General features: G+C 38.2%; 2 protein-coding genes across 3 annotated transcripts in view; one reads left to right on the top strand and one right to left on the bottom strand.

Moving 5' to 3' along the window:
* The window catches only part of LOC126480868 (roquin-1), a 231,080-nt gene extending 229,538 nt beyond the window's left edge, over positions 1-1,542 (bottom strand). The window contains exon 1 of the mRNA XM_050104246.1: positions 1,067-1,542. The gene's annotated coding sequence lies outside the window, so the exon portion shown is untranslated. The remainder of the gene's footprint in view (positions 1-1,066) is intronic.
* Positions 1,543-1,929: 387 nt separating this feature from the next.
* Positions 1,930-25,610, top strand: part of LOC126480869 (suppressor APC domain-containing protein 2) — a 108,906-nt gene continuing 85,225 nt past the window's right edge. The window contains exons 1-2 of one of the 2 annotated variants that reach the window (XM_050104247.1): positions 1,930-2,073; positions 10,701-10,830. In XM_050104247.1, the coding sequence (XP_049960204.1) occupies positions 1,966-2,073; positions 10,701-10,830 (238 nt within the window). In that variant the 5' untranslated portion in view covers positions 1,930-1,965. Of the gene's footprint in view, positions 2,074-6,414; positions 6,587-10,700; positions 10,831-25,610 lie in introns of those variants that run through there. The other variant, XM_050104248.1, reaches the window with a different exon arrangement.

A 25,610-nucleotide genomic window follows, 5' to 3' on the forward strand; every position in this document is an offset into this window, starting at 1 on the left:
ACTTATACAATGAGAAATAAAATGTAATCAAACAATGCCTAATTATGATGAATGAGATGAACAATGCCACGAATTACTGTAACAACTTATCAAAGTAGATCACTCCACATAACCAACAGAATAACAACTAAAATTAACTCCCAGAATTGTTTTTGCATGCACATGCCAGTGCAGAGAAACAGCTCATAGTATCACATTCTTCCTCTATAAGACTGAGATAAATCATTAAATTCTTCTATAGGAGTAACAACAATATTAATGTTACGATAAAGCATTAAATTCTTCTACAGGAACCACCAATATTGTTGTTACGATCTTCAATATGGATTTTAGAATCAAAGTAGGCCTAGTGAAAATGACATTCTATAAGCTATTTAATACATGAGGAACAGACTTCCGCTTCAGATCATTACTGAAGTTTAAAAAGTATTACAAAGATTGAATATAAAAGCAACAAAAAATATAGTAGTTGCTTTTAAAATAATACATTACAATCATGCAAAACGTTGTTAATTGGCCCAACACAAACATGATTTATGGTACTATTCATTATTATTTTTAGTGTTTACTTTACAGTTCATGAATGAAACTAACCTACATAATTGAAATTGCCTAGTTCACCCCCCTCATAAAAGTTGTAGATGCTCTGCCTGCTAGTATTACTGAAGACTACACATTAATTGTTGTTTGTTTAATTTTTGTTGTTATTTTCCTTTCGCTCTCCTAAACTTTGACAAATTCACCATATGTCTATGTGGTAAGACATTACGGAAAGTTTTTTTTCCGACGTCTCGAAGAACTGTAAAGTAAACTTTGAAGTACAGTCGAATTTTACTGAAAGCCAGGGGAAGAAAGTCTGTTCGATTAGCTTTATACACAGAAATATTGATATGTTATGGCTAAAGCAAACTACAAAGTGACATAACTCTGAAGCTAAAAACCAAAATAATGCACTGAACTTAGGTAATTTATTACCAAGTCAGAATGATCATTACCGATCACTAACCCACTTTACTTTATCCTAGCATTAAATCTGTAAGTTCAGTTGTGACAAATGCTATAATACCTTCTTCATAAACCTGTTGTTGTCATAACAACAAATACGATACACTTAACAAACATCAACTTCCCATCAGGTTGTTGTGCATCAGCAAACACCACTTTAAACTTCGAAAATGTTAACACAAAACTAGTTCAACATATTCACTTCCACTCAATAGTACGAAAAGCGTTTCTCTTTCTGATTAGATATTTTCGTCTTCTATAGTTGTCACATCTTCAAATAATTTTTGAAACGTAAGTTCTATTGTCACTATAATGACTACTTTAACATCAGCCTCCTGAACTGCTGTTCAACAGTTTACTGAGGGAAGGATTCATGACTTTAAGCTTAGTGTCACTGTTTCTGCTACCACCAGAGGATAACTGATGTAACCCGAAATTACTAATTGCCTATAGCCAGACAACAATAAACTTCAAAAAATGATTATACTCCACGGGATTTGCATCGGCAACTAGCTTTTAATAACGACAACATAGCACCAATACCTCGTTAAATCCTACGCAGAACATCGAATAGCCTTCACGGCAGCCATAACACATCATTGTTGACACATTGCCATCTATTGAACGAATGAGGTACTTTTTACTTGGAAACGCAAAAAAGAGAAGAAAAATAAGCAGAAAATTATTTTCAAATCTGAGATGCTAATTTTCCGAAATAACAGCAAACTCTTACAAGTAAATCATTTGCTCCCATCTTTTAAACTGAAAATTATTCAGATTTCGTTGGAAACCGCACAGTCATTTATGTCAGAGTCATTTTCTACTATTTCCTACATATTTAAAAACTGTTTCACAGTTTTAGTGACTCCACTTCAGAAGATCATCGTAATTTAGGATGATTTGATAGCTACGGGAAATTTCATGCTAAATCGGAGGCGTTATACATAGTATATCTCGTTCATGTTGGCGGCTCTGCGTGTCATTTTTTTAAGTTTATTTCTTTTTGTGTTGTGGATTATTTGTTGTGTAGGTTTGAGTGTGTTGTTACTGGTGAAATTTGTAAACAAGGTATGTAAATCAATGGTGATTATCTCCAGGTGTTCTCCTTTGCATTAGACTCCTTTGCAATCAAAATTTAATTGTTATTTCTAATTTACCGTGTGTACCTGTTTTAGAAGATCCAGGATTAATCATGTTTGAAGGTAAAAGAATTATAAAAGTTATGGGTTATCATGAACCGACGTGTATGCAGCTTTGACTACGGGATTTGCTAGTTAAAAGTACTTGTTTGGTTACAAAAGTGTGTTCCGGCAAAGAGCATTAAATAGAATAATGAAAGCAGCAAAACCATTGAGAGCGCTTACCGAAACTTCAAATGTTTGGATGGAAGATTTCTTGGAAATAACGTTAATCTATATAATAGCAACTGAAAAACAAATAAGTTATTTCTGGCAGTGAACATCGGTGATGTCACGGTACTGACACCTTTTATAGCCACAGACAGCTTTCTTCCAATTGATTTTACTGTTAGTAACTGTTTTTCTTTCAGACTGCTTGGAACTGCACTATTTAATAAAACATGCCACTAAGAAGCTAATGGGTGATCTGTATGTGCCGAACCAATTTATGAAGTGACTTGAGTTAAAGCCTCCAGAATCAGCTAAGTTTAAGCTGATATACTTGCATCATTATGCAGACTTTGTGATACAATTACATGAAGCGAAAAAAGTTGGTGTAACCTTGGAACACACAAACTTAAGCCACGCCAATATAAAATTTATTAGTGGAACTTGCCAGAGATGACCAGTTATATTTCTCCAGTGTGTAGCTTTAAAAACAACTATTGGGTACAGTAATCAAAACATGATAGCAGACAAATGACAAACAATAAATTACATTGTATCTCAACCATCTGCCTATTTTTAGTAGGTTCTGGCATAGTTTACCTCTACACGTGGTTCTGAAAATACTATTGCTTGAGCAGAAGAGGAAACTCAGGTGTCAGTGGTGAGTGAACTCATTGCAGTGGCAAGTGCATATCAGATAATCATGTTGTACAGATATTTAGAAATGAAGTTTGCTATCCAAATACCAGGCCAGACTTCAGTTATCTCAGTAGGAGACCTGAATGTCTTCAAACTATATTTAAAAAATGCAAATTTAAAATGAGGGAAATGATAGTTGTAAAGGTATTTTCAGTATGTGAATCATATTTAGTGTGGATTCTTGTTTGATGCTAAAAATATAATCAGTGAATTGAATGTAAATACCCTGCCCATCATGTGAGGTACATTGAGAAGAGAATTGCTGGATACCTCAATAGTTTGCCACTATGCATCTGTTGGTTGGCTTTTACAGGATGAAATAAACAGACTCAGATGCATGTTTCACAGATTTGTGCTGGAAAAATGTAAATCATATTTGAGTCCTTCTGGCCAATGGTGAATCTGTCCCAGCCACTTCTCTGTGTGTAATAATCTCAATTTTTTCTTGCACAGATAGTGTGTTATTGTAATAAATTTGATATATGTGACTGGCTCAGCTTTAGCTTTCGAAACTGCCCATCAGCTTTGAGTCCCAATGTTATGGTGGTGGTATCATACATGCATGGAACGGTGATGTGGCCACATGTCATTTGGTGCTGCAGTATTATACCAATTGATGATATTTCAGCAGAATTATAAATGTACATTTGTGTTAGAAAATTTAAGTTCAGGGATGTGGTCATGGTAGCCATCACCTATTTCCTTTAAAGGAGGACACCATTATTGTATTCTGGAGTAAAGAATCTCCACAGTGACAATGTCACATTTTATCAATTGGAGAATAGCCATTCCAGTTGCTACAAAGTTCTTTATTATAACAGAGAATGATTTTGGTATAAAAGCCAACTCAGTTGTAGAGTAATATAAAGAATGTTTTAGCTGCTCTAGTGATTATAATTCAGGTCAGTACACAACTGCATAACAGAGCTGTCCAAGTATGGTGAACCTCTTAAAGTTTTACCAATGTCAAATTGCACTTGTGCTATATATTTTTTTCATTGTTTGGTGGGACATCTGATGTTCTGTTGTTTGCCACTGAAATTCCAATAACAGTAGCCTATATTATACATTTGTGTGAGCTGCAAATTTCATGAAGCAAAGCCTGGCTATGAACTGTGATTACAGTGAATGGACTTTATATCCCATTCCAAACATCCTGATTACATTTTTCCTGGTCTTGTCTAATTGCTAAAGCAAATGTCACAATGCTTTCTTTGAAGAAAGTACGGCAACTCACTCTGATTTCCTGTAGAGTGCCAACTTTTTCATGTCGGAGTAGACTTGCAACCATTGCCCCGCAATTATTTGTTGCATATATTCTGATCTCTGGCTTGCTCTATAGCTTTTATCCTCTACAGCAACCTCTAGTACCAGGGATGCCCTCTTTACCTGTGTTAGTCTGCTTTTTGTGTCCTCTTTGCTTCATCTTTCATGTGGTATCTTGCAACCAAGGCAACAGAATTCCTTCATTTAGTTTATTTCTGATATTAAATTTATCTCTAATTTTATGTGCTACTACTCACTACTTTCATCTTACTTTGTTTTATTTTCAGTCCAAATTGTGTGTGCATTAGAATGTCATTCTGTTCAACAGGTCCTGTAATGCATCCTCACTTTTACTTAAGCTAACAATATTGTCAGGGAATCTTATCATGGATATCCTTCCACCCTGAACTTTAGTTCCTCTCCTGAACCTTTGTTCTGTTTCTGTAATTGCTTTTATGATGAATAAATTAAACAGTGGGGGCAAAAGATTACTTACATTCTTGTTTTACCTCCTTTTAAAACCAAGCATTTTGTTCTTGGTCTTCCATTCTCGTTCTCTCTTTGTTTTTGTGTATATTGTATATTACCCATTTTTTCCTACAGCTTACAGCTGTTTTTTTCTGGGAATTTTGAACATCTTGTACTGTTTCACATTATTGAACACTTTTTCTTGGGAGCAAAAGATTACTTACATTCTTGTTTTACCTCCTTTTAAAACCAAGCATTTTGTTCTTGGTCTTCCATTCTCGTTCTCTCTTTGTTTTTGTGTATATTGTATATTACCCATTTTTTCCTACAGCTTACAGCTGTTTTTTTCTGGGAATTTTGAACATCTTGTACTGTTTCACATTATTGAACACTTTTTCTTGGTTGTGGCACACTACCACATAGAAGTGGATTTATTTTGAAATCGTGAGTGCAAACTGAACAGCTTCTTTGAGCAAAATTTTGGTTTATCCCATATCACTGGCTATATTCGTTGTTTATTCACTTGCTTAACAATTTTGACTTAATGAGTCACAAACAAGGAAGCAACATATAAGGTATTTAGAGACGTTCTCCTGAGTTATTGTTGACACTTGTTTTCTGATTGTTGATAGTTAATGATAAAAACAAAAGTACCTCCATACCTTATTTTAGGTGCTGCCCCATTATCCTATCATATAAGCAGACTTTATGCAGAATATTACGGTATATTAATTTTTTTTTTTTTTTTTTTTTTTTTTTTTTTTAAATGCAGAATCTAGCTCTCCCATACTTGACTGAAAGTAACAACACCAAATACTCAACTATATGCAGGCTGTAGCTCTGAAACTGTGAAAATGACCACTGCTCTAATGAAATGTATTGTTATAGACTCATATAGGCCCTATTGCTCATGAATGTTGGCAGCAGTTCATGAATGTATAATTGTTGCACTTTGATAGCTATTTAAGTTAAAATGACATAAATACAAAAATATTTTTTATAGAATTTATTTCAGGAATATTTTTACTGTACTTCATAAATGCAGAGCAGCTCAACTTATGTTCCTCAAATTTAATGGAAAATCTCTGTAAGCTTATTGTCAATCTGACACCTGTTCTTTAGTGAAGAAACAATTGAAGTATTCATACAGAATATTTTCTGAAATAAAGAGACAATGGAGAAGAAAATCCTTGGAATATATATAAAAGTAGTGAAACGTAATTACTAAAATATATGTCCAGTGACCCCACAATATGCAAGACACACCAAGTAAAATGCAAGCCATCTCTGAATGAAAACCAGCACAGTTTCCCAATTAATGGAGTGCAGTTATTAAAAAATAAGTACAGGTGGAACTTAACAACAGTGCCAAGATAGGGATATTTCACAGTATTTTCGAAGAAATATCTGTATTTCATGTTTTAAGAAACTAGTGAAAATGACTTATGAAATTAAAGGTGTTTGTACGTATTTTCCAAATATATAATTAACCGCCAGAAATTCATGCGTCAAGATTGGTTTAAGAGTAAACATGAAATTTGTAAATTCCTTTTAGGCATGTGACAATTTTTTTCTTGACAGAGCAAGAAGAAATTGTTTTTCAAAGTTGATACTATTGACAGTGCACCTAGCATCTGTGAATCATATCTATCAACAATGTTCAAATTATTCAGCCTGAATGCCAACACTTTGGACACTTGGTTCTAATCATATACCTAACGCTCTAACCTAATTTTTCTGTGTAAAGTTGTGAAACAGTGCCTTCTTGATTGAGAACTTATGCGCTCTAATTTCATCATCAGGTAAGTGTACCTCAACAACTGATTCTCTTCTAATTATACAGCATCAAGAGCAAGTGTCCCAACACACTTCTCTAGGGCACACCCGAAGTTACTTCTTCATCTGTTGGTGACACTCTATCCAAGATAACATACTGTGTCCTCCCGTCCAAAAAGTCTTCAATCCAGCCACAAATTTTGCTGATGCCCCATGCAATCATACTTTTGATAATAAGCACGGATGTAGTATTGAGTCAAATGCTTTTTGGAAATTGAGAAATACTGCATCTAACTAAAACCGCCTTGATCCGAGCTTTCAGTGTGCCATGTGAAAAAAAGTGTGATTTGAGTTCCAGTTTACAGATTTTTATATTGGGCATGGAAAGGATATGTCAGCTTTCACCTTGTAGTTGGAAATTCCAAGAAAGCCAAAATCAGGTTGAAAATCACCTTGAGCACAAGTAATCTTCCATAATACTTTGTGCAAAATGGAAAGGCATTTTCTTGAATCAGTGTGCTGGAGGTAAGTATTGGGGTATAACTTTAAATTGATTCTTGATGTATACTGGGAATCTGCATAAGGAGCACATCCTGAAGTAGCTTACAGAGTTTGACCTTTGCTAATCAAATTTGTCTGTTTTGTAAGTCACCTAATGTAAAATGGCAGACTTCGCTCTAAACAAGATTTGCTTGGTTAGCACTGAATTCCCAAACCAATACCAGTAGAGAAACAAGCACTTATCTTGGCAATTTTCAAATATAAATTACAGCAAACAGTTACATGCAAAAGGGTCAATGTTAGATGTGCACCCTTTGAGCATCTACCATTGTACTCAATTGGCACTTGTAATCATAAAGTGGTTTCCTTATGTCATCAAAATTTCCAGAAGCATACGCGGAAAATGTTTAATTGGTTAACAATGACCAAGGTCTCCTGGCACTGTGTAACATAACATGTTCAATGGAGGTCTTTGAGCAGATTATACTCTGAGGTTCCTTGGTGAAAGAAAAGTACAGATGTCTGTGGTACCTCAACAAAAATCATTACATGCAAATGTTAAGAACAGACCAGTAACCTAGTGCCCACTGTCCAGACAACCTACATAATGGAAGCTGTAGCAAAAGCTACATAAAATGCAGTATGCATATCCCACCATCAATCAAAAAGTACTTAATTACAATATTTTGCAGGTGGGTGAAGAAACACAGGCTTTCTCAATCACTTTACCAATCAGTGACATTCTACTGTGTATGATCCCATCATGATGTTGACAGACAATGTCCAGTGTTTGGTTACTGGTGTTGGCAACTTCCATCAGAAGAATAATTGTTCTGTGTCGTTGCAGCTGTATATGTGTGAAGATGAGTGTATGTGACATTATGAGTTTAGCTGTTTGCAGTAACCTACGTGTACCCTGCTCAGTTCTTGACTAATTTTTCGTGCACTGTACATGAATTTCTTGTTATGTTGTGTTTACATATAAGCAGGGATTCCATATTTGAAGTAAAAATTGCTATGAGTTTATTGTAAGTTAAAGAGTGACTGAAGTATTCACCAGTGCTCAGCCAGATGGTGACTGGTAAAATGTTTCAGTGATATACCTTGTCTTCATCAAGTGCTCCTGATGTACTAGGGTGTTAAGAGAGACACTCATTGCTTTATACCTCTCTTCTACTCCTCCCTTTCCTTACTAAGATCTTGTTGACGATGATCCCCTTGGATAATAGAGGCGTCTTTTACACAGTCCGTCCCCACAAAAGTTACCCAGTGTCTATATACTTCGCAACTGGTCCATTCCCTCACATCTGGGCTCTCTTGCTTGTATTGATGCTATATACCACATTCATTCCAGTCCCCAGCAAGATCAAATGTTATTTACTGTCTGTGACACTTGAGGAAGTGCTGAAGAAGTGCTTGCTTCTTTTCCCCAATACCAAGCTCTTTGTATGCAGCATTGTTGTGCATTCGGTAACTTAAGCATGGAGTCTCAAGTCGTGCTGAATCACTAGCATCTCTGCTATTTTCCCACAGCTTGATCTTAAATGCCTCTCTAAATACAATGTTTTAGACTATGGGGGAATTTCACTTCATTATAATTCATGGAGTATTTGTACTGCAGGCAGACATCAGTTTGAATGTGTGTGTGGGGGGGGGGGGGGGCAGTATTATTAGGAGGCGGTTGAGGTGAAGCTGGAGGGAGGGGGGGGGGGGGGGCAAACATTATCAACAGAGATGCTGGCTAGCAACAAAGCAAGGCTTGAGACAAGAAGGTATGTCACAAAATATTGGGTCAAACAATGAAAACTCCAGGTAGGAATATCAACAATGTAGGAAAAAATATAGATTGCTTCTTACTGTAAAGAAGACACGTTAAGTTGCAGACAGGCACGATTAAGACACTCACATATAGCTTTCGGCCACATTCTTCGTCAGTAAACACACACACACACACACACACACACACACACACACACACACAGACACACACACAAACAACATTCACACAAGCAAGCACACCTTATGCGCACACAACTGCCAACACCAGCATCTTGTGCTGGCATACATTCCGGCACAATGCTGTAGTTGGCAGCCATGTGTGCATGAGGTGTGCTTGCTTGTGTGAATGTTGTGTGCGTGTCTCTCTTTACTGATGAAGGCTGTGGCTGAAAGCTATATGTGAGTGTTTTTTAATTGTGCCTGTCTGCAACTTGACGTACCTTCTTTATGGTAAGTAGTAATCTGTCTTTTCCTAGATTGTTGAAAATATTGGGTCAGTTGGATGCTGACATCCTTCTGGATGCATATGAAGATTTAAGTCAATATTAGTATCAGAAAACGTGTAAAGTGACTGAATGATTGCCAATGAATAAAGAACTTACTGGACAAATAACAACGAATAGAAATGAGCACATATATGTTACTGCACTGTAAACAGACAATGGAAAATTGGTGAAGACAGATGTAGAAGTAAGAGAAGAAAATTGCTGTTGGATGGAGAGTCTGGCAGAAGTGAGGGCAACAGCATTGATATTGACTGCACAATAGACACACTTCTGTACATATTTGATACATACAAGTGTTATTCATAAATACATCTGGGGTTTTCAGAAGACAACTGTGCAAAACACACATCAGGGGATAGAGCATCTCTCCAGATTTGTAACTTGCATTGCAAGTGTTCAATATTGGCACCACTATGACACAGCAAATGTTAGTATATGCATGTAATTCATTGACACGAATTGTCTGGGAAAGTGCAACAGCAGCCCACTTAGGAACTCTCTTCATTAGGTTGCCTATCCACAGGCATGAGCTAATTTGATTTAGCAGTATGGTGTGCATGATTCGTCTTCTTGGTCTGACATGACCTACCTCCTAGTCTAACTACACCACAGCACGTATCATGAATCAGAACTTGGTAGAAATGTTGTATCTGCTGATATGTGTCATTTTTCAGTGTGTCTTGTAATTTTTAGACAGTTATCTTCTGTAACCCGAGAGGTATTTATGAATTACCCTCTACTTGTGACAGCAGCATATGAATGTTTGAAGAGCCTCTCCATTGCTTTTCCCAGTCATTGTTCACTTACAGCTTGGCTTTTCCCAAATCAATATTAACAGTTATTTTCATACATTTAACACAATGTTTTCCATGCATTCATTGGCACCTGTTACACACCTTTCATTCTTCTTCACATTCCCTTATATGGCACACTCATCCACATGGTAGACAGACAGCTTGTCTTATCACTCTGGTTGACAAGTATAATTCATGTGTCCTGAATATTTCAGATAGGTATTTGAATCTGTAGGATTTTAGTATGTGACATACAGATTGTTTTTTATGGATATTATGTTATCAGAGCACTTGCAAAGTGGGAAGCAGCGGCACCTATAATGTTTGAGTCTCAGAAAGTTAGGAAACAGATAATTACTGGAAGAAGGTGTGACATGATGTTGTTGTCATAGTTATTTGGTATTGATTTTGTGATTTTAAAATTATGTTCATTGTAACATGCTTGGTAAATATGTTGCCTTCATAACCTGGGTAAATAACTTCCATGTGTTTTTATTTTGTTGCTTCTAGCTGTAAGCTATTAAAATGATTTATTAGTTAATTTAACATTTAATCTGTAGGTGATCACATCACAAATGTCACAGCCACAGTCAGCTACTCTTGATGGATTACCAAAACAGTTTGTTGTTGCAATGAGAACCTTGTTTGATATCATGGATGACAAACGGACTGGCTATGTGAAATTTTCAGGTATTTTTTACTTATTTTCACATGTAACTCAAATTCATTTTCATCATTTTGTTTGTATATCATATAATTAGTTCTACTTACCCTATGCTCTACTGGACTGGGTTGATTATAAGCATTCAGCATAAATATTTAAGGAGGGGTTTGTCACTTCGTCTTGTAAACAAAGATGGTTAGGATGCGTGAATGTCATTTAATAAGCTTGCCACAGCTTAGCCCCTTTGATCACTAGTAAGTAATGTATGCAATAAATATTCATCCTTGTCCTGCATGAGTTCTCAGCTTATTATTAATAACCACATTATAACTAAACCCTAATTTTCCTTCTTTTTACACCTCCTGTTCTTAATACTGTGTTCCACAACTATCTTGCTGCAATATATTGTAGAGCCTGAGATAATATGTGTGTTGGCGTACTGTCTTTGGATTTTTGTTCTCACATAGATGGTATACAGATACAATCTTTCATAGTTATTCGTGCAAAATTATGAGGGTTTCCCTTGCATGTTACTGCATTACTGTTCAGGCGATGTATCAGCATTTGAAGGATGAGTTAATGAAATCAGAGAAATAATCCATGACTGGTGAAATGAGGAACTTGAGTTTGACATAAACCCTTCTGTTCCTGATATAATATGTAGCTGTCTTAAAAGCAGACAAGGTGTTTCCCCATGAGACATAGTTTGTTACTGCCATGTGAAAACTAATTAGTGGACAGTGCTTGTGGTGTATTAATTTCAATACAATAGATTTCAATTTGATTGCTAGATCATAATCATTGTAATACCTATGACTTAATTCTGTTTTGGCTGATAATTTTGGTATGAGGTAAATAATCTGTGATCCCCTAAGTCTTCCCTAAGGTCCCATGACAGGGATTTGTTTTGTTTCGAGAGTGGCTAACTCACCCTATTTGTTGTTTAAGTGATCAGCGGGTCATGTTTGGCTTTGCCTTTTAGGCTTTTATATGTTCATATATTTTAACAGCATGTTTTGTGCAAAAGTGTATCAATACATGAGAGAAGGTAACCAAGATTTCATAAAAATTTATTTAGTGTATTGCCATAAGATGTTTATTTTTTTAAAATCCCATTCATCTCACAGTGGTTCATTGTATTGTGTATTGTGAACAATCTTAATACCAGATTTGACCTACCAGATTCAGATGAGTTCAATAAAATGTCCTTTTCATTAGACTTAACACAAATGTGTTTAAATTTGCAGAAAAAATTAATAAAAAAACCTTGGTAGCTTATAATATTTCTTTCAGTAATGTAAATCTAGAATTTGTGTATTTCAGGATATTTACAGTTGTAAGGTGTATACCAGTTTTCTTTTACAAATGATTAATATTTTTACAATATTACTTAGAACATTTAATTATGTGGGAAATTATCTATAGTACTGTTTTTCAGGGTTAGATTAATAGCTTGTGTTTCATAATAGTTTTCTGGTGCTAATAGCCAATATAATTGAAGAATGGAAAGTGACCTGTGACAAGGCCTTACTTTTATATCCTATTTTACTGAAAGAAATAATTTGATTTATTTTTGTGGTAATAGACTGTACACCTATCTACAATCCTGTGAAGCAAGTTAGTGTATGTTTTGGGATTTGTTAAAGACTGAACATAACCAGTAGCACCATTATCAGTATGCCAGCTCCACTAAAACACAAAAGAAAGAAAAGCAAGGATAAATGCATAACATTTCTAGTATCACCAATCACTGAATGAATGTTTACAACATTTTATTAATTTCAGAGACATTGAGTTCGGGTTAAAGTTAACAATTACAGTTGTTTATTTACAAATGCTCTTGTAATCAGCATGCATTTGACAGTATGCAAGTGTGCCCATATGAAAGTTTCATGGGGGGGGGGGGGGGGGGAGGCAGATTAGACCTCGAGTTAGCATTTTTGATATTTCAGAAGACATAAAAACTTTCATTCTGAACGTGTTAAAAACTTGCATGATATTGACTTTTAAATCATTTTCTTGGAAGAACACCATCTGACTATGCTATCTTTTTTTTTTTTTTTTCTCCTCCGCGGGCCTCCCCCTCGCTCCCGGGGGTGGGTGCCCTTGACAGCACGCACTACCTAATGTGTTCCAAAGTGCCATGCATAAAGACTGCATTTTTTCCAGGGCTCTTAATTTGGGTTCTTTTGGTGATATAACAACTGTCTTACTGTATTCATCCTACAGTATAGGGTCAAAGTTTGATTATTTATACACTTCCTCCATCTTAGGGAAACGGAACAAATTGGTTGCTTCTTTTTGTATTATATGTAGTTTATGGTGCACCGTAAGGGGCTTGTGGAGGCACGATTTAGTTCATGGATGGCTCTTGAGAAAATCCGAAAAACTTAGTTTTTGCATAGGAAAACCAAGACACAGATTTCAAGATGGCTATGCACAGCAAATAGCTGACATTTTTATGATATACTTCTAAGATCTCAATCTTGAACAACCTCAAAAATGTTCTTGATATCTGTATCTGTTTCCAAGACACAGAGGTGCAGCGTTACCCTTCTTGGACATGTAAAATAAACACATAAAACGTGAAGTAAGGTGAAATCTAAATAATAAATAACCACAGAAAAATGTTCAACTTTTAATGGTGTATTCTGTAGGCATTTATCTAGAAATGCCGTCTTGCTGTTTTCAAACATATTTATGTGTTATCGAGAAAAACCTCAAAAACCAAGCCACAGATTCCAATACGGCTCTGCAGAGCAAATGGCTGTAATTTTTATGGTGTATTTGTAAGATCCTGGTCTTAAAAAAACTGTAAAATTTCCATGATATCCTTGTCCATTTATGAAATACAGAGGTTCTAATTTGCCCTACTAGTACATGTAAAATATGCACATAATATCTGGTTTGAGGCAAAAATGTAGTTTGTGAAGTGACATAGCACAGAGAAGTATGTTGTAAAGTGTCTCCATTATTCTCAGAAGGATTGTGGAAATCCCATGTTGTAGTACTGAAGAACATGCAAAATTTTTATGCACTTAAAATCTGATCTGAGGTGAAATATTTGTTTTGCATCATTTCAGTTTCACATAAGTAAACTACCAAAGTTTTAGTGACCTATAAAGTTCTTTTCATATGATTGATATGCCTTGCCGCAGCAGGGAAAAGAAGGGAACCAGTGGAAAAATGCTATCATTGGAGCACAAAAGGCTAATAAACTCATGTTTTAAAAGACTCTGATTGAAAAGTGGTGTACCAGCTGCCTCATTGTACCTTCTTCAGCACCTTTAAAAATGTTCCCAAAAATTTTGGCAAGTGGATGCATTCACACTTCTTTATGCTGAGAGAGAAGGAGACAGTGGCAGTGGGAAAGAGAAAGGAAAATAATAAATACTGGAAGGCAGTAGACAGTGGTTGTGGTATAGAAAGAGCAAAGAAGACAATGGCAATGTGAGGGAAAGAGAGAGGGACAGTGGCAGTGAAATCTAGTTGACAGTGACAGAACAATGCTAACAAAAGAGTGAAGGAGACAATGCCAGTGGTAAGGAATAAAAAGAAGAAGAAAGGGAAAGTGGGTGAGAGCCAATGATAATGAGAGTCATAGTCTGTGACAATGACAACAAGGAAGAGAGAGATTGATAGTGAGAAGAGACAGCAGCAGTGGGAAGGAATGAATTAGATCATAGCAGTAAGAGAGAGCAAGAGGGATACATTGGCAGTGAGAGGAGAGAGTAGCAGTTGTAGGACAGAACAAAGCAGACGGTGACTGTGAGACAGGAGTCAGTGACAGTTGGAGAGACAGTGAGAGGTAATAACAATGAAGTGGGCTGAATGGGCAAGGGGTAGTGGATGGCTATGAGTGACATACAGTGATCTCTAGTGGATGTGAAAAAATTATAGTTAGGGTATCATGTAGGAGTGAGATGTGAGATCCATGTTAAAAAGAGTGTAGATATGATCCATAAAATTTTGAGCGTGCAGCCGCATAAATTTTACTTCTTTTTCTAATATTTTGGCTGGACGATATTCAGCTGAAATATAAGAAGAAGAAGTAAAATTTATGCAGCTGCATGCCCAAAATTTTATGGATCAGTATTTGCGCTGCAAAAATGTAGAGATGCACAGAGTGTTTACACACCAAAATTTTTGGGAATGTTTTTAAAGTGCTGAGGAAAGTAGAATGAGGCTACTGGTACCACCCTTCTCAAGCAATGTAATTTAAAACAGAAGCATATTAGCCTTTTTTGTGGACCAATTGAAGCATTTTTTCACTGGTTTATAAATACAATAAGGTAAATGGTAGTATCAGAAAATCGAAAGTAAACTTTATATAGGTGCTACCATTATACCAGATTTCTTTTTAATCATGTAAATGAAACATTGACACTAGAAAGGCTAAAAATACACTTCCCGTGTAAAGAACATCCCTCTATGCAGCAGTCTGCTAATGTAAACTAGCAGCCATGGAACCTTAGCATACTTAAGGACCAAAACAGCAAACAGAATTAAGAAACCTGAAAATCTGTTCCATGGATAACACTTCAGTTGACAGCTACATAGAAATTATCAGTTTCATCGGTTAATTTACAATTGTGGGCAGCTGAGTTAGATGTAGCTGATGTATTGCTGTCACCAACATGAATAGAATGATTTGGAATGTTATGTGACAGGGATGTCATCAGAACATGTACTAGCTGTCAACATGACAGTGAAGGATAGTTTGAGGAACACTTTATAGACATGCGTGTGCTGGTGTGGCCTGCCTGATCACTTGATATCAATCATACTGAGCGCATCTGAGATACCATAGAGCGGGATATGCACACCAGTGACCCAACTCCAACCAATCTCCATGAGTTTTGTACAGTGGTTGAGCAGTCAGGGCTGGGTGGTTTCCCACTTCTTAACACTTACAGAGCTGATGTAGTTTGTAGTTGCCGTCACCTGCGGTCTTAGTAAAATCAATGTTTTTCTGTAATTTCTTACTACTGTAGAGCTCACTGTTATTGTAATTCCAAAACATTTTTATGTTTATTGGACTTTTTACATTAAGTACTCAAATTTTGGCCTCAATAATTTAAAATTTGAAGACACTAATGAAATTTCAAGTCAGTGATATTTATTGCTGGAAAAAAATTGAAAATGAATTAAAGTACTGTTATATACAATGAAACATGTTATTATCCTCTAAAAATATTTATAAAATATTTCAAATAAAGAAAAAGAACAATAAGCATAAGTTCAGTATGCAATTTAGCATTCATAGTGGACAACGCTGTGATAAACTTTAAAGCAGGGGGAGATACACAACCCGACATTACATTCAGTGCACTCATATGAGGTGTCCTTTCTTCCAACCTTCCCTGTTGAACATTTCTCCTTTTTGCTACCCACCACACACCTCCTTTGTTCTTTTTTCTTCCCTTCTGGAATGTTAACATGATAGAGAAGTGTTTTTCTGAGAGTCATGCTAATTTTGATGATCCAGGTGGAAAGCTCTCTCTCGAATTCCCAACAGACAACACTAATCCTGCACATATTTCTTGAATAACCTGAGAGGTGCCAAGTTTTTTTTCTTTTTGATTATGTTATGCAGTATGCAAGCATTTGATATTTCCATTATTATGCAATGTACAGCTAGTTTCCTCCACCACTTCACAGTCTTGTGATCCAGAGCCTCATACAACAGTCGTTGGTCAAACCTTTGTTTTTATTATAGTCAATAACTGGTGCAGGTTTCAGTTTCTCTGTTGCTCTTCTTGTTCTGACACTCTGCATTGTAGCTGTGTGCTTGTGCTGATCATCCATACATCTCTTTTATCTTTCCAGCACAAGGCGAGCACATTCCCTTTTCGACAGAAGACCTGTTCTTTTTTCAGCTTTGCATCTTTTGCGGTTTTGGAAGTCCTTTCCTGTTTTTAATCACTGTCCCAACAAGACCAGTATTATCGTCAGAGAATTCTTCAGCTAATTGAACACTTGCGTAGAAACGATCAACATACACAGTGTGCCCTTTACCCAGAAGCTTATTGGTCAAATGCTTCACGACACTAGGAACACTGCTGTCTACTGTCTCATCTCTTCCATGGTATACCTTAAAATTCCAGATATATCCTGTTCTGAATTCAGCCAAAATATACAGCTTCATAGCATATTTGTCTGTTTATTGGCCATGTTGTTGTTGTTGTGGTCTTCAGTCCTGAGACTGGTTTGATGCAGCTCTCCATGCTACTCTATCCTGTGCAAGCTTCTTCATCTCCCAGTACCTACTGCAACCTACATCCTTCTGAATCTGCTTAGTGTATTCATCTCTTGGTCTCCCTCTACGATTTTTACCCTCCACGCTGCCCTCCAATACTAAATTGGTGATCCCTTGATGCCTCAGAACATGTCCTACCAACCGATCCCTTCTTCTGGTCAAGTTGTGCCACAAACTTCTCTTCTTCCCAATCCTATTCAATATTTTCTCATTAGTTATGTGATCTACCCATCTAATCTTCAGAATTCTTCTGTAGCACCACATTTCGAAAGCTTCTATTCTCTTCTTGTCCAAACTATTTACCGTCCATGTTTCACTTCCATACATGGCTACACTCCATACAAATACTTTCAGAAATGACTTTCTGACACTTCAATCTATACTCGATGTTAACAAATTTCTCTTCTTCAGAAACGCTTTCCTTGCCATTGCCAGTCTACATTTTATATCCTCTCTACTTCGACCATCATCAGTTATTTTGCTCCCCAAATAGCAAAACTCCTTTACTACTTTAAGTGTCTCATTTCCTAATCTAATTCCCTCAGCATCACCCGACTTAACTCGATTACATTCCATTATCCTCGTTTTGCTTTTGTTGATGTTCATCTTATATCCTCCTTTCAAGACACTGTCCATTCCATTCAACTGCTCTTCCAAGTCCTCTGCTGTCTCTGACAGAATTACGATGTCATCCGCGAACCTCAAAGTTTTTATTTCTTCTCCATGGATTTTAATACCTACTCCGAATTTTTCTTTTGTTTCCTTCACTGCTTGCTCAATATACAGATTGAACATCGGGGAGAGGCTACAACCCTGTCTTACTCCCTTCCCAACCACTGCTTCCCTTTCATGTCCCTCGACTCTTGTAGCTGCCATCTGGTTTCTGTACAAATTGTAAATAGCCTTTCACTCCCTGTATTTTACCCCTGCCACCTTTAGAATTTGAAAGAGAGTATTCCAGTCAACATTGTCAAAAGCTTTCTCTAAGTCTACAAATGCTAGAAACGTAGGTTTGCCTTTCCTTAATCTTTCTTCTAAGATAAGTCGTAAGGTCAGTATTGCCTCACGTGTTCCAGTGTTTCTATGGAATCCAAACTGATCTTCCCCGATGTTGGCTTCTACTAGTTTTTCCATTCGTCTGTAAAGAATTCGTGTTAGTATTTTGCAGCTGTGACTTATTAAACTGATAGTTCGGTAAATTTTCACATCTGTCAACACCTGCTTTCTTTGGGATTGGAATTATTATATTCTTCTTGAAGTCTGAGGGTATTTCGTCTGTTTTATACATCTTGCTCACCAGATGGTAGAGTTTTGTCGGACTGGCTCTTCCAAGGTTATCAGTAGTTCTAATGGAATGTTGTCTACTCCGGGGGCCTTGGTTCGACTCGGGTCTTTTAGTGCTCTGTCAGACTCTTCACGCAGTATCGTATCTCCCATTTCATCTTCATCTACATCCTCTTCCATTTCCATAATATTGTTCTCAAGTACATCGCCCTTGTATAGACCCTCTATATACTCTTTCCACCTTTCTGCTTTCCCTTCTTTGCTTAGAACTGGGTTTCCATCTGAGCTCTTGATATTCATACAAGTCGTTCTCTTATCTCCAAAGGTCTCTTTAATTTTCCTGTAGGCAGTATCTATCTTACCCCTAGTGAGATAAGCCTCTACATCCTTACATTTGTCCTCTAGCCATCCCTGCTTAGCCATTTTGCACTTCCTGTCGATCTCATTTTTGAGATGTTTGTATTCCTTTTTGCCTGCTTCATTTACTGCATTTTTGTATTTTCTCCTTTCATCAATTAAACTGAATATTTTTTCTGTTACCCAAGGATTTCTACTAGCCCTCGTCTTTTTACCTACTTGATCCTCTGCTGCCTTCACTACTTCATCCCTCAAAGCTACCCATTCTTCTTCTACTGCATTTCTTTCCCCCATTCCTGTCAATTGTTCCCTTATGCTCTCCCTGAAACTCTGTACAACCTCTGGCTCTTTCATTTTATCCAGGTCCCATCTCCTTAAATTCCCACCTTTTTGCAGTTTCTTCAGTTTTAATCTACAGGTAATAACCAATAGATTGTGGTCAGAGTCCACATCTGCCCCTGGAAATGTCTTACAATTTAAAACCTGGTTCCTAAATCTCTGTCTTACCATTATATAATCTATCTGATACCTTTTAGTATCTCCAGGGTTCTTCCATGTATACAACATTCTTTCATGATTCTTAAACCAAGTGTTAGCTATGATTATGTTGTGCTCTGTGCAAAATTCTACCAGGCGGCTTCCTCTTTCATTTCTTGGCCCCAATCCATATTCACCTACTACGTTGCCTTCTCTCCCTTTTCCTACACTCGAATTCCAGTCACCCATGACTATTAAATTTTCGTCTCCCTTCACTATCTGAATAATTTCTTTTATTTCATCATACATTTCTTCAATTTCTTCGTCATCTGCAGAGCTAGTTGGCATATAAACTTGTACTACTGTAGTAGGTGTGGGCTTCGTATCTATCTTGGCCACAATAATGTGTTCACTATGCTGTTTGTAGTAACTTACCCGCATTCCTATTTTCCTATTCATTATTAAACCTACTCCTGCTTTACCCCTATTTGATTTTGTGTTTATAACCCTGTAGTCACCTGACCAGAAGTCTTGTTCCTCCTGCCACCGAACTTCACTAATTCCCAATATATCTAACTTCAACCTATCCATTTCCCTTTTTAAATTTTCTAACCTACCTGCCCGATTAAGGGATCTGACATTCCACGCTCCGATCCATAGAACGCCAGTTTTCTTTCTCCTGATAACGACATCCTCTTGAGTAGTTCCTGCCCGGGGATCCGAATGGGGGACTATTTTACCTCCGGAATATTTTACCCAAGAGGATGCCATCATCATTTAATCATACAGTAAAGCTGCATGTCCTCGGGAAAAATTACGGCTGTAGTTTCCCCTTGCTTTCAGCCGTTCGCAGTACCAGCACAGCAAGGCCGTTTTGGTTATTGTTACAAGGCCAGATCAGTCAATCATCCAGACTGTTGCCCTTGCAACTACTGAAAAGGTTGCTGCCCCTCTTCAGGAACCATTCATTTGTCTGGCCTCGCTACAGATACATCTCCGTTGTGGTTGCACCTACGGTACGGCTATCTGTATCGCTGAGGCACGCAAGCCTCCCCACCAACGGCAAGGTCCATGGTTCATAGGGGGGTTATTGGCCATATGAACCTTGAAGCCCACTCTTCTCTGTAGGTACAAATTCCTTCATCAACTGTTTGTGTCTCCTCTGGATAATAAATATTTTGGAAATTATCTCAATGAATTGAGGAGAGGTCTAACTTTGTAAAGTGCATCAAAACCGGTTTCACCTTTCTTTTTAGCCTTTGTGTTATCATTGGGGTGAAACGTAGATAAAATGTTTATAAATCTATCTCTTGACAAAACACTGGGACAAAAATTATGGCTGACTACAGGATCAGTACTCCAGTGGCTTTTCATGTTTGGCCTGTCACTTATTGCCATATGCAGCAAAATAGCAAGGATTTTTTTCATATCTGCAATTGTTACAGTTTTCCACTGTTTGAACCTAGAATTAGGCAGAAGATCATTGTCAGACCACAGCTCAGTAAGCTTTTGCCTGGCATAACAATTTGCCTGTTTGTTCATCTTTGTTATGAGAGTATTGTTGAAGAAATAGAAGAATATATCCAAAGGATCACTTGATTCATCGATAGATACATTCTGTACCAATCCGTGAGATCCTGTGTATACAGCTACATCAGGAATTTCGTCAACATCTGTCCAGTCACCATCAAAGTCACTTCTGCTTCTTTTTCTACTTTGAGTATTTGTAGATGTAGAAGGCAAAACATGATCTGATTCCAGAATGAGTTTGGAAGGTAGGAGACGAGGTACTGGCAGAATTGAAGCTGTGAGGATGGGTCGTGAGTTCTACATCTACATTCACATCTGCATCCATAATCTGCAAGCCACCTGACGGTGTGTGGCGGAGGATACCTTTAGTACCTCTATTGGTTCTCCCTTCTGTTCCCGTCTCGTATTGTTCGTGGAAAGAAGGATTGTCGGTATGCTTCTGTGTGGGCTCTAATCTCTCTGATTTTATCCTCATGGTCTCTTTGCGAGTATACGTGGGAGGGAGCAATATACTGCTTGACTCTTCGGTGAAGGTCTGTTCTCGAAACTTCAACAAAAGCCCGTACCGAGCTACTGAGCGTCTCTCCTGCAGAGACTTCCACTGGAGTTTATCTATCATCTCCGTAATGCTTTCGCGATTACTAAATGATCCTGTAATGAAGCGCGCTGCTCTCCGTTGGATCTTCTCTATCTCTTCGATCAACCCTATTTGGTACGGATCCCACACCGCTGAGCAGTATTCAAGCAGTGGGTGAACAAGCGTACTGTAACCTACGTCCTTTGTTTTCAGATTGCATTTCCTTAGGATTCTTCCAATGAATCTCAGTCTGGCATCTGCTTTACCAACGATCAACTTTATATTATCATTCCATTTTAAATCACTCCTAATGCGTACTCCCAGATAATTTATGGAATTAACTGCTTCCAGTTGCTGACCTGCTATTTTGTAGCTAAATGATAAGGGATCTATCTTGTATTCACAGCACATTACACTTGTCTACATCCAGATTCAATTGCCATTTCCTGCACCACACGTCAATTCGCTGCAGATCCTCCTGCATTTCAGTACAATTTACCATTGTTACAACCTCTCGATATACCACAGCATCATCCGCAAAAAGCCTCAGTGAACTTCCGATGTCATCCACAAGGTCATTTATGTATATTGTGAATAGCAACGGTCCTACGACACTCCCCTGTGGCACACCTGAAATCACTCTTACTTCGGAAGACTTCTCTCCATTGAGAATGACATGCTGCATTCTGTTATCTAGGAACTCTTCAATCCAATCACACAATTGGTCTGATAGTCCATATGCTCTTACTTCGTTCATTAAGCGACTGTGGGGAACTTTATCAAACGCCTTGCGGAAGTCAAGAAACACGGCATCTACCTGTGAACCCGTGTCTATGGCCCTCTGAGTCTCGTGGACGAATAGCACGAGCTGGGTTTCACACGACCGTCTTTTTTGAAACCCATGCTGATTCCTACAGAATAGATTTCTAGTCTCCAGAAAAGTCATTATACTCAAACATAATACATGTTCCAAAATTCTACAACTGATCGACATTAGAGGTATATATGTCTATAGTTCTGCACCTCTGTTCGATGTCCCTTCTTCAAAACGGGGATGACCCGTGCCCTTTTCCAATCCTTTGGAATGCTACGCTCTTCTAGAGACCTACGGTACACCGCTGCAAGAAGGGGGGCAAGTTCCTTCGCGTACTCTGTGTAAAATCGAACTGGTATCTCATCAGATCCAGCGGCCTTTCCCCTTTTGATCGATTTTAATTGTTTCTACATCTACATCTACATCTACATTTATACTCCGCAAGCCACCCAAGTGTGTGGCAGAGGGCACTTTATGTGCCACTGTCATTACCTCCCTTTTCTGTTCCAGTCGCGTATGGTTCGCAGGAAGAACGACTGTCTGAAAGCCTCTGTGCGTGCTCGAATCTCTCTAATTTTACATTCATGATCTCCTCGGGAGGTATAAGTAGGGGGAAGCAATATATTCGATACCTTATCCAGAAACGCACCCTCTCGAAACCTGGCGAGCAAGCTACACCGCGATGCAGAGCGCCTCTCTTGCAGAGTCTGCCACTTGAGTTTGCTAAACATCTCCGTAACGCTAACACGGTTACCAACTAACCCTGTGACGAAACGCGCCGCTCTTCTTTGGAGCTTCTCTATCTCCTCCATCAACCCGATCTGGTACGGATGCCACACTGATGAGCAATACTCAAGTATAGGTCGAACGAGTGTTTTGTAAGCCACCTCCTTTGTTGATGGACTACATTTTCTTAGGACTCTCCCAATGAATCTCAACCTGGTACCCACCTTACCAACAATTAATTTTATATGATCATTCCACTTCAAATCGTTCCGCACGGATACTCCCAGATATTTTACAGAAGTAACTGCTACCAGTGTTTGTTCCGCTATCATATAATCATACAATAAAGGATCCTTCTTTCTATGTATTCGCAATACATTACATTTGTCTATGTTAAGGGTCAGTTGCCACTCCCTGCACCAAGTGCCTATCCGCTGCAGATCTTCCTGCATTTCGCTACAATTTTCTAATGCTGCAACTTCTCTGTATACTAGAGCATCATCCGCGAAAAGCCACATGGAACTTCCGACACTATCTACTAGGTCATTTATATATATTGTGAAAAGCAGTGGTCCCATAACACTCCCCTGTGGCACGCCAGAGGTTACTTTAATGTCTGTAGATGTCTCTCCATTGATAACAACATGCTGTGTTCTGTTTGCTAAAAACTCTTCAATCCAGCCACACAGCTGGTCTGATATTCCGTAGGCTCTTACTTTGTTTATCAGGTAACAGTGCGGAACTGTATCGAACGCCTTCCGGAAGTCAAGGAAAATAGCATCTACCTGGAAGCCTGTATCTAATATTTTCTGGGTCTCATGAACAAATAAAGGGAGTTGGGACTCACACGATCGTTGTTTCCGGAATCCATGTTGATTCCTACAGAGTAGATTCTGGGTTTCCAGAAACGACATGATACGCGAGCAAAAAACATGTTCTAAAATTCTACAACAGATCGACGTCAGAGATATAGGTCTATAGTTTTGCGCACCTGCTCTACGCCTCTTCTTGAAGACTGGGACTACCTGTGCTCTTTTCCAATTATTTGGAACCTTCTGTTCCTCTAGAGACTTGCGGTACACGGCTGTTAGAAGGGGGGCAAGTTCTTTTGCGTACTCTGTGTAGAATCGAATTGGTATCCCGTCAGGTCCAGTGGACTTTCCTCTGTTGAGTGATTCCAGTTGCTTTTCTATTCCTTGGACACTTATTTCGATTTTAGTCATTTTTTCGTTTGTGCGAGGATTTAGAGAAGGAACTGCAGTGCGGTCTTCCTCTGTGAAACAGCTTTGGAAAAAGGTGTTTAGTATTTCAGCTTTACGCGTGTCATCCTCTGTTTCAATGCCATCATCATCCCGGAGTGTCTGGATATGCTGTTCTGAGCCACTTACTGATTTAACGTAAGACCAGAACTCCCTAGGATTTTCTGTCAAGTTGGTACATAGAATTTTACTTTCGAATTCACTGAACGCTTCACGCATAGCCCTCCTTACACTAACTTTGACATCGTTTAGTTTCTGTGTGTCTGAGAGGTTTTGTCTGTGTTTACACTTGGAGTGAAGCTCTCTTTGCTTTCGCAGTAGTTTCCTAACTTCGTTGTTGAACCACGGTGGGTTTTTCCCATCCCTCACAGTTTTACTTGGCACGTACCTGTCTAAAACGCATTTTACGATTGCCTTGAACTTTTTCGATAAACACTCAACATTGTCAGTGTCAGAACAGAAATTTTTGTTTGGTCTGTTAGGTAGTCTGAAATCTGCCTTCTATTACTCTTGCTAAACAGATAAACCTTCCTCCCTTTTTTTATATTCCTATTAACGTCCATATTCAGGGATGCTGCAACGGCCTTATGATCACTGATTCCCTGTTCTACACTTACAGTGTCAAAAAGTTCGGGTCTGTTTGTTATCAGTAGGTCCAAGATGTTATCTCCATGAGTCGGTTCTCTGTTTAATTGCTCGAGGTAATTTTCGGATAGTGCACTCAGTATAATGACACTCAATGCTCTGTCCGTACCACCCGTCCTAAACATCTGAGTGTCGCATTCTATATCTGGTAAATTGAAATCTCCACCTAAGACTATAACATGCTGAGAAAATTTATGTGAAATGTATTCAAAATTTTCTCTCAGTTGTTCTGCCACTAATGCTACTGAGTCGGGACGTTGGTAAAAGGAGCCAACTATTAACCTAGCTTGGTTGTTGAGTGTAACCTCCACCTATAATAATTCACAGGAACTATCCACTTCTACTTCACTACAGGATAAACTACTACTAACAGCGACAAACACGCCACCACCGGTTGCATGCAATCTATCCTTTCTAAACACCGTCTGTGCCTTTGTAAAAATTTCGGCAGAATTTATCTCTGGCTTCAGCCAGCTTTCTGTACCTATAACGATTTCAGCTTCGGTGCTTTCTATCAGCGCTTGAAGTTCTGGTACTTTACCAATGCAGCTTCAACAGTTTACAATTACAATACCGATTTCTGCTTGGTTCCTGCATATCCTGACTTTGCCCCGCACCCTTTGATGCTGTTGCCCTTTCTGTACTTGCCCGAGGCCATCTAACCTAAAAAACCGCCCAGTCCACGCCACACAACCCCTGCTACCCGTGTAGCCACTTGCTGTGTGTAGTGGACTCCTGACCTATCCAGCAGAACCCAAAACCCCACCACCCTATGGCACAAGTCTCTATCCCTCTGTCGTAGCCAGGGTAGCTCGGTTGGTAGAGCATTTGCCTGTGAAAGACAAAGGTCCCAAGTTCGAGTCTCAGTCTGGCACACA

Source organism: Schistocerca serialis, chromosome 5, assembly GCF_023864345.2.
Source record: "Schistocerca serialis cubense isolate TAMUIC-IGC-003099 chromosome 5, iqSchSeri2.2, whole genome shotgun sequence".
NCBI classification, from domain to species: domain Eukaryota; kingdom Metazoa; phylum Arthropoda; class Insecta; order Orthoptera; family Acrididae; genus Schistocerca; species Schistocerca serialis.